The following is a 10,101-nucleotide window of genomic DNA, read 5'->3' as shown; positions in this document are numbered from 1 at the left end:
TGCGGGAAAACACCCAGCGGTACGCCCTCGACGACCCGGCCGCCCCTTCGCAGGAAAACCTCCCGCCTTACACCGTCCGCGCCGAGAGCGAGTTCGGCATCGACATCAAGACGTGCGAGACGGACTCCAAGGCCACCACGCACGAGTACATCCGCGACCACCACTTCACCAACCCCGCCGGCTCCTTCTTCCAGAACAACAACTCCATCCTCCCCATCTTCACAGACTACATCAAGCAGCACGTCCTGCCCCCCGCCTCGCCCTCGTCCTCATCTTCATCTTCATCTTCATCTCCATCATCGGAAATCAAGTACCTCATCGACGCCTACTCCGGCTCCGGCCTCTTCACAATCACCCTGGCCTCCGTCTTCCAGCACTCCACGGGCATCGACATCGCCGCCGACTCCATCGCCTCCGCCCGCCAAAACGCCGCCCTCAACGGCCTCGGCGAGGACCGCTGCCGCTTCATCGCCGCCGACGCCGGCGAGCTCTTCAAGAGCGTCGAGTACGACCCCGACCAGACCACCGTCATCCTCGACCCCCCGCGCAAGGGCTGCGACGCCGACTTCCTCGGCCAGCTGCGCCGCTTCGGGCCCAGGAGGGTCGTCTACGTCAGCTGCAACGTGCATACGCAGGCGCGCGACGTCGGCGTCTTGGTCAGGGGCGAAGGGGAGGGCAGGCGATATGAGATTGAGAGCTTGAGGGGTTTCGATTTCTTTCCTCAGACGGGGCACGTTGAGGGCGTCGCCGTGCTGAACAGGGTGGATAGTTAGCAGGATATATAGGGAGAGCGAATGATATAGACTTGGTGTTGTCGATTGACTTGTTCGTCTCTGTCTAGGCTATATGATGCATACTGCTCCATCAAGCATGTGAAAGCTAGGACAAGGGAAGAGAGACTGAAGCGAAAAGCGAAGCAAGAGCTTGCCGCGAGTTTTCAACGCTGCTAAGAATGCCTTCATACCATGGTGACCGTACAGCAAACATGAAGCGTCCCACGAGGTCGCCAGGAGGTAAACACAAGGGATGGAAGGTTGGAAACCCTCCCCCAGTGGCCTTACTCCTGTCCCAGAATCGCCTTCAGGGTCTCAACCGTTAGCTGCAATACCTCCGGCCTGCGGCTCATCTTCAGAGACTCCTTCAGCGCATCGACGCCACCTGCCTCCTTGACCTTTTCCCTCGCTAGCTGGCACACCTCCACATCTCCGGCCACCATGTTGTACAGCGAAACAACGCCTCTGTGGCGCAATCCCTCGTCCTTATCCGTGCACATGCCCAGGAGCACCTTGATGCCTCCTTCTCTCTCCAGCACCAGTTTCGCAACGCCCTCGTAGCCCGTGAGAGAAGCCAGAGCGCCGCCCGCCGCGCTGCGCGTGCCATCGTCTTCGGCGTCTGCCAATGCGAGGAGGATGTGGATGCGGTTCTTGGCTTGCGGGTTACCGTCCGCATAAAGCGCTATGCCTTCTGGTGCCTGCATCAGGTTACACACCAGCTCGACAGCTGCTTGGGACACGCGATCATTGGAAGACAGCATCTGCTCCTCGATCTGGCCCCACGCGATGCTTATAATAGAACGAGGAATGTCTGGGTCATTCATCGAGGCCAGGTTGGTAAGTGCCATGAGGGCCTCAAAGGTCGGAAGCAAGTCTCGTCGGTCAGCCGCGGGGTCAGGGGGGAGAATCGAAGCCAGGGGGCGGATGGCAGCATTGACTGGATTTGAACGATTGCCACCAAAGACGAGGTTAGGATCAGTGCTGATGAGGATGCGAGCGAGTGCTTGGGCCGCCATGTTGCGACCAGTCATTTCGGTTTCCGGGAGAGTTGCCCACGCCGTCAGCAGCAGCTTGACGGCCCCCTGCTGAGCCAGCGGGCCACGGAGGGCTTTCGTCATGGCAAACGAGTGGATGATGGATACAATGATGGAGAGTGACCTTGTGGATCCGTTCTTGCTGTGCGTGACAAGTATGGGCGTGAGGCCGGCTTCAAAAACGGCCTTGCACCTCTTGGTGACATGGTCGTCATCGTCCAGCTCGTCCGGCGGAGCCAGCTTGCCGGCTGCGTCCGCGTAAGCCTTGAGTTGCGACATCTTCTTCTCCTCTTCAGTGAGAGAGGGTCGATATCGAGTCAAGTTGAGAAAGATGCTGAGAAGCCCATAGGTCATTGGAGATCGAGGGGGTGCGTCTTTCAGCGTTGTAACGAGCTTCTTGAGCAGCTCAGGGTTGTTGACGATGGATTCTTTGATCTTTGGTTGTAGAGATGCATACGCAAGGCCTTCTATAGAATGCTGCTTTCCGTGATCCTCGTCACGCAAAATCATCTTTGTAAACATGCCGGATAAATCTTCAATGCTCGTCACCGCCGTCTCAACCCTGGGTTGGTTTGGATCGCTCGTGTTTGGGTTCGACGGCACAGCCTTCATTCTGGGTCAGTCAGCCGTTAACAACTACCGCCAAAAGAGAAAATAAAAAGGGGGTCTTTCAGTCTCTCACCCTGAGTTTGGCCAGAATGACAGCGGCCAAGTGCTGGACCTGTTCGGAATGCTTCCTCATGTTGATGGAGCCGCCCTCGCTGTGGACGTTGGGATCCGCGTTCATACTGCGGACCTCTCCGTCCAGGTCCTGGTCGACCACCTCTTCGAGCCACTCGACGCAGTACTTCTGTATGGCCTCTCGACACGCAGAGTTCATGCACGAAGCGTTGAGCATTTCCAGGCAGGCCGTCTCGACCTTTCGGCTCTTCCACTTCCTCCTCATGAGCGGGCCGAGCGAGACGAGGAAGCCCTCGTTGAGGAAGAGCTCGGCGGCGACATCGGGTATGATGGGGAAGATGGCGGCCGCCACGCAGAATGCCACGATGTAGTCGTCGTATGTACCTCTCTTAACGCGGTCAAAGAAGAAGGCAGACAGCTTCTCACGGCCCTGCTCGCCTGCGGCTCTCAAGTACGCCGAGGTGGTCAGAGTGGCATGGCCCCTGACAACCTCTGGCTGGCGCATGTCGAGATAGCACAGAATGGTGTCGACGCAATCGCTGTCGATGAGCTTGCAGATGGATTCGTGGCTCTTGTTCTTCTCCTGGGCATCGGCGTCGTCGTTGAGCAGCTTGGTCAGCCTGTCGAGGTCTCTGCAGGTCTCCTCATCCTCCTGGCCGCCCTCCATCAGACGCGCAAAGATGAGCAACGTCTGGTCCTCGAGGGACTTGGCCGGCTCCGAGTTGTGCAGAGTCTCGGCCATGATTCGATTCGTGATGCGTGCGTGATGTGGAAGAAAGACTCAGGGTTCGGGCTGCATCGACGGCGTCAAACAAGGGGGATTCTTTCGAAATGAGCGGACGTGTCTGGTAGGTATAGGCTGGCCGCTGCCTTGCCTTTGTACGTCAGTCGGGTGAAGAGGCGTGGGAGATACGCTGAAGCGATGCCGGCTAAGAGGATGGACAGAGGCAGGTGGAAGGAATTGATTCAATAGGACGTCACAGGTAAGAACAATAAGATGGGAAGGAGAGGGTGCTCGGCAGTTACAGTAAGGATAAGAACTTGAAGATATGCGAAGTTGAAAAGGAACAGAAAAGAAGCTTTGATGCCCGTGTCCCACTTTGACGGCAGTGGAAATTCGATGCTTGAGACCCCACCTCCTCTGGCACCCTCTGGCGTCACTGCTGGTGCTAGTCTGTCCTCGAGTCAAGGCGCCTGGAATGCCGTGAATCTGGACAAGTGATAGTACTATCATGGATGTACTACCTGGGTAGGTAGTCAACAACTACCTAAGCAGGTAGGTAGTACAGGTAATACTAGTACCTAGTAGCTGCAGTTGGCCTCGAGCTGTTGGTGTTGATTGCGCTCAAGACAATGGAGGTCAGAAATTGAAGCTGTCAGCTCTCAGGTACCGGATCATTATCAGCCAGGGCGGGCATCACAGTGCTGCTGCTACGCACTCACAGTAGTACCTACTCAGCACATCAACGCCTGCGCTCTGTCAACCAATACCCATGATACTTCGGATCAAGTCTCAGGCTACGTAGCACCCCTTATTTACGTGATAACTGCCAATTACATCTTTCAGTGAAGTTGATGTCGATCAAGACGGTAGCACAGCAAAGACTGAGGTACGGAGTACATACAGGGACTTGCACATGAGGTGTACCTGTCAGTCACGTGCCTTGGCGTTTCTCCACCACCAAGAGCCGTGTCATCCTTGTCGCTCTTTTCTTCCCATCAGCCTTGTCCATGACGGAGCTGCGTCGTGCAGCTGCTAGTCTCGTTCGTTCTCTCGAACTTCTGGCTAGCTAGCGAGGCCACTCCCGCTCATGTCATGTCATGCCATGACCCTCCTCCCTCCTTGATATCCGGCAATGCCTTGTTGAGCTGCAGCTGCTCCGTGTCTTTTCCACTTGTTCTTCGTCTATAGCCTCTCGAGCGGGTAATCACCTTCTCATTGCCATTTTCTCTCGTGCATATCCCCCGGTTTCCACCGATCGAACCATTTCCAACACGACCAGCCTCAAACTCCTCCGCGTCTCTACCACCACGCCAAAGAACCAATCAACCCCCAATCCTCTCCCGCCTCTTTTCCCTTCTCCTCCTCCTCCTCCTCCTCCTCCTCCTCCTCCTCCTCCTCCTAGCCTGACCTCGTAGCTGCCTCCGCAAGTCTTCGTCCCCCTCAATACACGCCATGGATGCCGTCGACGTCTCGGAGCACTACGAGGTCACCGCGGCCGACAACTCTCCCTCCCTCCTCTCCATCGTCCTCGACACAAACCCGCGCGCCTGGGCCGCCCTCGACTCCTCCCTCTCTCTCGCCCAGGCAATCTCCAACATCCTCGTCTTCGTCAACGCCCATCTCGCCTTCAGCAACGCCAACCAGGTCGCCGTCATCGCCGCGCACGTCAACCGCGCCGTCTGGCTGTATCCCGCCCTCCAGCATCCCTCTTCTTCTTCCTCCTCTTCCTCAGCGGCCGCAAAGGACAACTCAGGAGATGTACAGATGCAGGATGTCTCGGCAGAGGCGGCGAATCTCCCGCCGCCGTCAGCAAACAAGTACCCCCAGTTCGCGCAGATCGAATCCTCCGTCTTCTCCTCCATCCAGGCCCTCATGGCCGAGACCACGGTCCAGGACCTCGACCAGTTGACCACGCAGCTCTCCGGCGCCCTGACCCTCGCCCTCTGCCGCATCAACAAGGCTGCCCAGGCCCTCAGCGCGTCCGACACCACGCTCTCCAACGCCGCCCCCGTCAACGCCACCGCTCCTCCGCCCGTCAAGGGCCGCATCGTCGTCATCTCCGTCTCCGACTCCGAACCGTCCCAGTACATTCCCACCATGAACGCCGTCTTCGCCGCGGCGCACAACCAGGTCGCCATCGATACCATTTCTCTCGCCGGCGACTCAACCTTTCTCCAGCAAGCATGCTTCAACACAAACGGCATCTTCCTCAGGGCCGCCAACCCCCGCGGCCTGCTGACCTACCTCATGTTCGGTCTGATCCCCGACACGGAGGCGCGCCAATCCCTCATTACGCCAACCCACGACACTGTCGATTTTCGAACAGCCTGTTTCTGCCACGGCAGGGTCGTCGATACCGGCTATGTTTGCTCCGTCTGTCTCAGCATCTTTTGTTCGCCGCCCGAGAACGCTGAGTGTCTCACGTGCGGGACGGTTCTTGCGCTGGGCAACTACGGCGCTAAGCCCGCCGTCTTGCCTCGGAAAAAGAAGAAGAAGAAGAAGATTGCCAATGGCAGCGGACGAGAGGAGACGGGCAGCGCTACGGGGACGCCGAGACCGTGAAGAAACATGGCTTCGAGCTGCTGGAAGTGCTTTGTATCCCAGGGCAAGAAGAGGAAGAAGAAGAAATGCAAGCGGACATATTGCGACTATATAAAGGGGGGTTGTTTGCTATTCTGTGAGTTGAGGCTGCAAATCTAGGAACAGATAAGTTGCGCAAGGATACCCAAGCTGGATGGAGGTACACATCATTCGAGGGTGACTCGGCATCAGTCAGTCTGAGTGCAGGGACACGGAGTTCAAAAAAAGAGATGTCTATAGGAATAGAGGAGGATAATCGCTACTCGAGTATTATACAGAAAGGAAAACAGGGGGAAGATATGAGGGGAATCATGGAGAGGAATAGACAAGATAAAGATGAGTGACAAAGAACCAAGAGAACAACGCCAGTGTATGTGTTTGTGTATCCCCTCTCCAGCGAGTAAAGAAAGTGACAGGTTTTTTCGAGCCAATACACCCATTAGACAGAAAACGTCACAACCCCTTTGCTGGCTCGTTATTCCAGTCGAACCTTGCGCCCGCCTTTGGCAATCTTAGCACCGTCCGGGAGCCGTGACATGACGCATCGCGGCTCTCTTTCCAGACCGCCCATGGACGCCAGGGCAAACGAGTCCGTGTTGTGAGCAAAGTAGAGGTAGTAGCCATTCCGGTTCTTCTTGACGGCCATGATGCCAATGGCGCCTGCAGAGTGGCAGTTCTTGACCCCCGGGTGGTCCATAAAGTCCTTAGCTATGAAAGATTCCATAATGGCATCTTCGTCGTCGTCCTGAACGTCAATGCCGGAAGGTCCCCGACGCGTCCCGTGGTAGAGACGCTCGGCGCACCTCTGAGACGCCATTGTGGTAGCCATGTGCTCTCCTGTGCCGCTCGTTACGGCCGCGACGGTAAGACTGTCGGTGTCATCCTCGGCGCAGGGCACCACGGCTGTCCCAATGCCGACCAGGGCAGCCGGCCCCAGGCGGCCTCGATGCTTCATCCCGATGCCGCCGGACGAGGATCCCGCTGCAATGTGGCCCATATCGTCAATGGCAATCGCACCAATAGTATCCGTGACCAAATCCTCTCTGGAGCTATCAGACTGATATCGGCGCTTTGCCGACTGCGTTTTCGAAGCTTCGTTCTCGTTCGATATGCTGAGCGGACGCTTAAGACCGCGAACAATTATTGCAGCTGGGCCCTCTTGTCGATCTTGATCACCATCGGACTCGTCCGAATCTCCGTAGAGCTCGTCGAGGTATTTGCCTGGTGGCTTGACCTCCTCAGAGACGATGGCTCTGTGATTTTGCACCGGGTTAGCCTCGTCTCGAGCGGCGTCGGCGCTCACGCCGTTGCCACGATTGCCTTGAAAGGTGTTGGGATAGTGGCGCCTCGGGCCTTTGGCAGAGGATGCATGGCCCAAGTCACCCGTCACAGCCGTGGGAGCCCCATACATGAGCACTGCCGGGACTGACCGCGGAGATGGTCGAGACGCACTCCTTGGGGGGGAGGCTAGAGCGCGAGCATACGTCGTTGGATAGACTGGGGAATCGGAAATGCTGGTTGCCTCGGAGGTTGGCGTGCCAATGTATGGAGAGTCTGGCTGTCCCTCGTTCCACGTGCCCGCCATAATGGCTGCAGTATGATCGCGCGGAAAGATCCTATGAGGATCCGGTACTGCCATTGTGTCATACTGGCATGGAGCGCAGCCCATGTTCATCTGGCTAGCAGAGCCGGCCCTTGCCTCTCTGGACTTGATCTCGGCTCTCCTCAGGTCCTCCTGCCATCGTAAAAAGCGATCCCTGGAGTTTTTGGACACGAGATACTCGTTGGCAAACGTTGCCATGCCGTGCTCCTCGGCAAAGTTTCGTGCTCCTTCACCGACGAGGGCATTGGGAGGGACTCGGCGGAGGCTCAGCGGTTTGTTGCTTGTGTCCAAGATGAGCTTTGCCAGCGAGATGGGATTTCGAATATCTACCACCAGTCAAGTCAGTTGTCATCGTCGCCGCGTTGTCTAAGTCTGACGGATTGGAGGTGTGGCTGACTTGGAACAGCTCCACAGGCACCACTGCGTCCTAGATGATCAACAATGGTCGCATCGCATTCGACCGTGCCGTCAATGGACAGATTGGAGCCGTAACCTGCATTGGTGATCTCTTTATCCTCCAGAATACGAAGCGCAACTTCGACGGCTTCGGTGGCAGTGGCGCCAGCTTTCAGAAACTTCATGCCCATCTCGCAGGCCCTATTGTGGAAAATGTCAACAAATGAGAAGCGTACCAGCAATCGAAAGGAAAGACAAAAACTCAGGAGAAAGCAAGACGCGAATGTGAGGGAAGAAAAGGGGTCCCTTACGCAACGCAGGCCTCGAGGTGAACATGCTCGTTTTGGTGGCTATGAAAACCCGCTCCCGCATGGATAAAGATGGCTGGAACACACTTGGCTTGTTTCTGACTGAGGCCGAGCACACGATCGAGTGCACCGTCAGTTCCATAATCGTGTTTCGCCATCACGGGGGAAACTTCATCATTGTCACCACCACTGCTCATGCTTTGGTCGAACCTTGGATGCAGGCCTGGGAACAAAAAGCGTGCCGAGGAGATCTGCCAGACAACCCGTTGGGACACGAGAGACGCGGTATTGATATAGCAGCAGCAAGGAGTGGGAGAAGGCGGACTAGGGGTTGATAAACCCCGTGGAGAGGGAATAAAGAGTGAAAGAATGAAACAAGAAACGCAATCTAGGAGGCGATGGGAGGGTTTTTTCCCTTTGAGGAGTGTGCAAGAGACCTTTGGCTGTTCAGCACTGATCAATGCCACCGCCTTTTGTTCTGCCAGCCCGCAGACCGCAGTCGCCCTTCAGCCAGAGACAGCCGAGGGAAAGCTGCGAAAGAAAGTCGTCACGACGAGCCGGTCGAGGCGCCCAAAGCCGGAGCTTCTATAAATACCCAGCAGGTCCGTGAAGAGGGCAGGCGGGTTCTAGAAGGGGGCCGATGTCGATGTCGATGCCGATGCGGTCAGACCACGACGAGGCCGCAACAAAGCGAGGCAGTGACTTGATGGCGCATGATATGGACGAGGTTTCGTTAGGCGACGCCTTCCTTGTTGTCAATGGCGATGCTTGACGTCTGTGCTGGATCTGACAGAGGTGATGATTTGTGTGGCGTGTCCCTTTGCCTCGTTCTTTTCATGGCTCGGGCTGTATGTCCGGGAAATTCTCGCTCTGTTCAAGGCCAACAAACCAGACAAATGAGTGTTCTGATCCGGTTATGCATGAGAGGACATTCATTCACTGATGAAGAAGGCGGTGCATAATGGGGGGGATATAGCAATTTGAAGCAAAGACTCAATCGTGACACTTATCGCCAAAGAGTGGCCTAGATCCGGCGCTGATGCCGGCCAAGGACCAGCTCGCGCACCGCTGGGGTTGAAGAGACTCAAAGAAAGTGATATTGTACTCGTAGAAAGCGAAGCTATTCGCAGCATGACGTCGGGCCAGTTGCACGTTCGGGAAGCTCCCCACAACCGCCCCCTTAAGCCCATAACCCCAGCCTCGCGGTCGCTGGCGGGGCTGGTGAGATTCGTCAGAGGGAACCTACTGGAGCTGCTCCCCCGTGGCGCTCTGCTGTAGCGGTCGCCCTCACTAAAGCCGGTGCCTAAGGTATTGAACGACATAACGCTGCAGTGGTCAGCACGTTACGTACCTCCAGGTCCAGTCGTGTATCCGCCTCTCCCCACTCGTCCGTCCCTGCTAGAGTCCAGCTGTCGAGCCATCCGTTGCTTGCTCTGCTCTCCCGACTTGCAACCAACTCCAAGCTTCACCGTCACCGTCACGAGTCTGGGAGGGTCTGCCTGTGCTGCCGGCACCTTTTGCAATCATGGCGAACCAAACTCCCGCCGTTGTCATGGACAAGTAAGCCATCGCCTGCTCTCTCCTGTTCCCCCCCTCTGTCCTATTCCCCCCTCCCCTCTCCTCTCCTTTAAACGGACGTCTCCCCTCCGATTGTCTCCCCGTGACGACTGCTTGGTTGCAGGTGCTAATTCGAGACTCTTACAGCGGCACGGGCTTCTCCAAACTAGGTACCGTCTCTCCCGTCCCTTGCATCTCGTCCGCAGAACAGACCCCGACTGACATGTGTTCGTTCCTCTGCCAGGATTTGCCGGAAACGATTCCCCTTCGTTCGTCTTCCCGACCGCCATTGCGACCAAGTCCGGAGCTGGTGGGGGTACCGGAGGAACGGGCTCGGGTCGTCCGGCGGTTGCCAACAAGCCCTCGTTCCTCACCGGAGGAGCTGGTCCCAGCGGCCACCTGAGTGCAAAGCGCGGAACCGAGGACTTGGACTTCTACATTGGTG

The 10,101-nt window shown here is 56.8% G+C and overlaps 5 protein-coding genes across 5 annotated transcripts in view; 3 read left to right on the top strand and 2 right to left on the bottom strand.

Annotated features, from left to right (window-relative positions):
• BBK36DRAFT_1166241 (S-adenosyl-L-methionine-dependent methyltransferase) overlaps positions 1-773 on the top strand; it is a gene marked incomplete at both ends in the record, with an annotated part of 1,756 nt that extends 983 nt beyond the window's left edge. The window contains one exon of the mRNA XM_024894882.1: positions 18-773. Coding sequence (XP_024753362.1) covers positions 18-773 — 756 coding nt within the window. The remainder of the gene's footprint in view (positions 1-17) is intronic.
• A 173-nt stretch (positions 774-946) lies between these two features.
• Positions 947-3,230, bottom strand: BBK36DRAFT_152067 (sexual sporulation-like protein; the record flags this gene model as incomplete). The annotated part of the gene is made up of 3 exons (XM_024897596.1): positions 947-956; positions 1,062-2,413; positions 2,490-3,230. 3 exons carry the CDS (start codon positions 3,228-3,230, stop codon positions 947-949), a joined length of 2,103 nt encoding a protein of 700 aa, XP_024753361.1.
• Positions 3,231-4,664: 1,434 nt separating this feature from the next.
• Positions 4,665-5,774, top strand: BBK36DRAFT_1110068 (transcription factor Tfb4; the record flags this gene model as incomplete). The annotated part of the gene is made up of 1 exon (XM_024889539.1): positions 4,665-5,774. The coding sequence occupies one exon, from the start codon at positions 4,665-4,667 to the stop codon at positions 5,772-5,774; it is 1,110 nt and encodes a 369-aa protein (XP_024753360.1).
• Positions 5,775-6,267: 493 nt separating this feature from the next.
• Positions 6,268-8,257, bottom strand: BBK36DRAFT_1109524 (aspartylglucosaminidase-like protein; the record flags this gene model as incomplete). The annotated part of the gene is made up of 4 exons (XM_024889489.1): positions 6,268-6,948; positions 7,219-7,721; positions 7,793-7,992; positions 8,103-8,257. 4 exons carry the CDS (start codon positions 8,255-8,257, stop codon positions 6,268-6,270), a joined length of 1,539 nt encoding a protein of 512 aa, XP_024753359.1.
• A 1,104-nt stretch (positions 8,258-9,361) lies between these two features.
• BBK36DRAFT_1207465 (Actin/actin-like protein) overlaps positions 9,362-10,101 on the top strand; it is a 2,104-nt gene continuing 1,364 nt past the window's right edge. The window contains exons 1-4 of the mRNA XM_024897408.1: positions 9,362-9,405; positions 9,427-9,659; positions 9,804-9,826; positions 9,901-10,101. The exon at positions 9,901-10,101 is cut by the window's right edge and continues 3 nt beyond it. Coding sequence (XP_024753358.1) covers positions 9,625-9,659; positions 9,804-9,826; positions 9,901-10,101 — 259 coding nt within the window. The 5' untranslated portion in view covers positions 9,362-9,405; positions 9,427-9,624. The remainder of the gene's footprint in view (positions 9,406-9,426; positions 9,660-9,803; positions 9,827-9,900) is intronic.

The sequence above is a fragment of the Trichoderma citrinoviride genome, assembly GCF_003025115.1.
Source record: "Trichoderma citrinoviride strain TUCIM 6016 unplaced genomic scaffold BBK36scaffold_2, whole genome shotgun sequence".
In the NCBI taxonomy this organism is placed as follows: domain Eukaryota; kingdom Fungi; phylum Ascomycota; class Sordariomycetes; order Hypocreales; family Hypocreaceae; genus Trichoderma; species Trichoderma citrinoviride.
The sequence above is the reverse complement of the archived record's forward strand: the minus strand, read 5'-3'. Positions and strand labels throughout refer to the sequence as shown.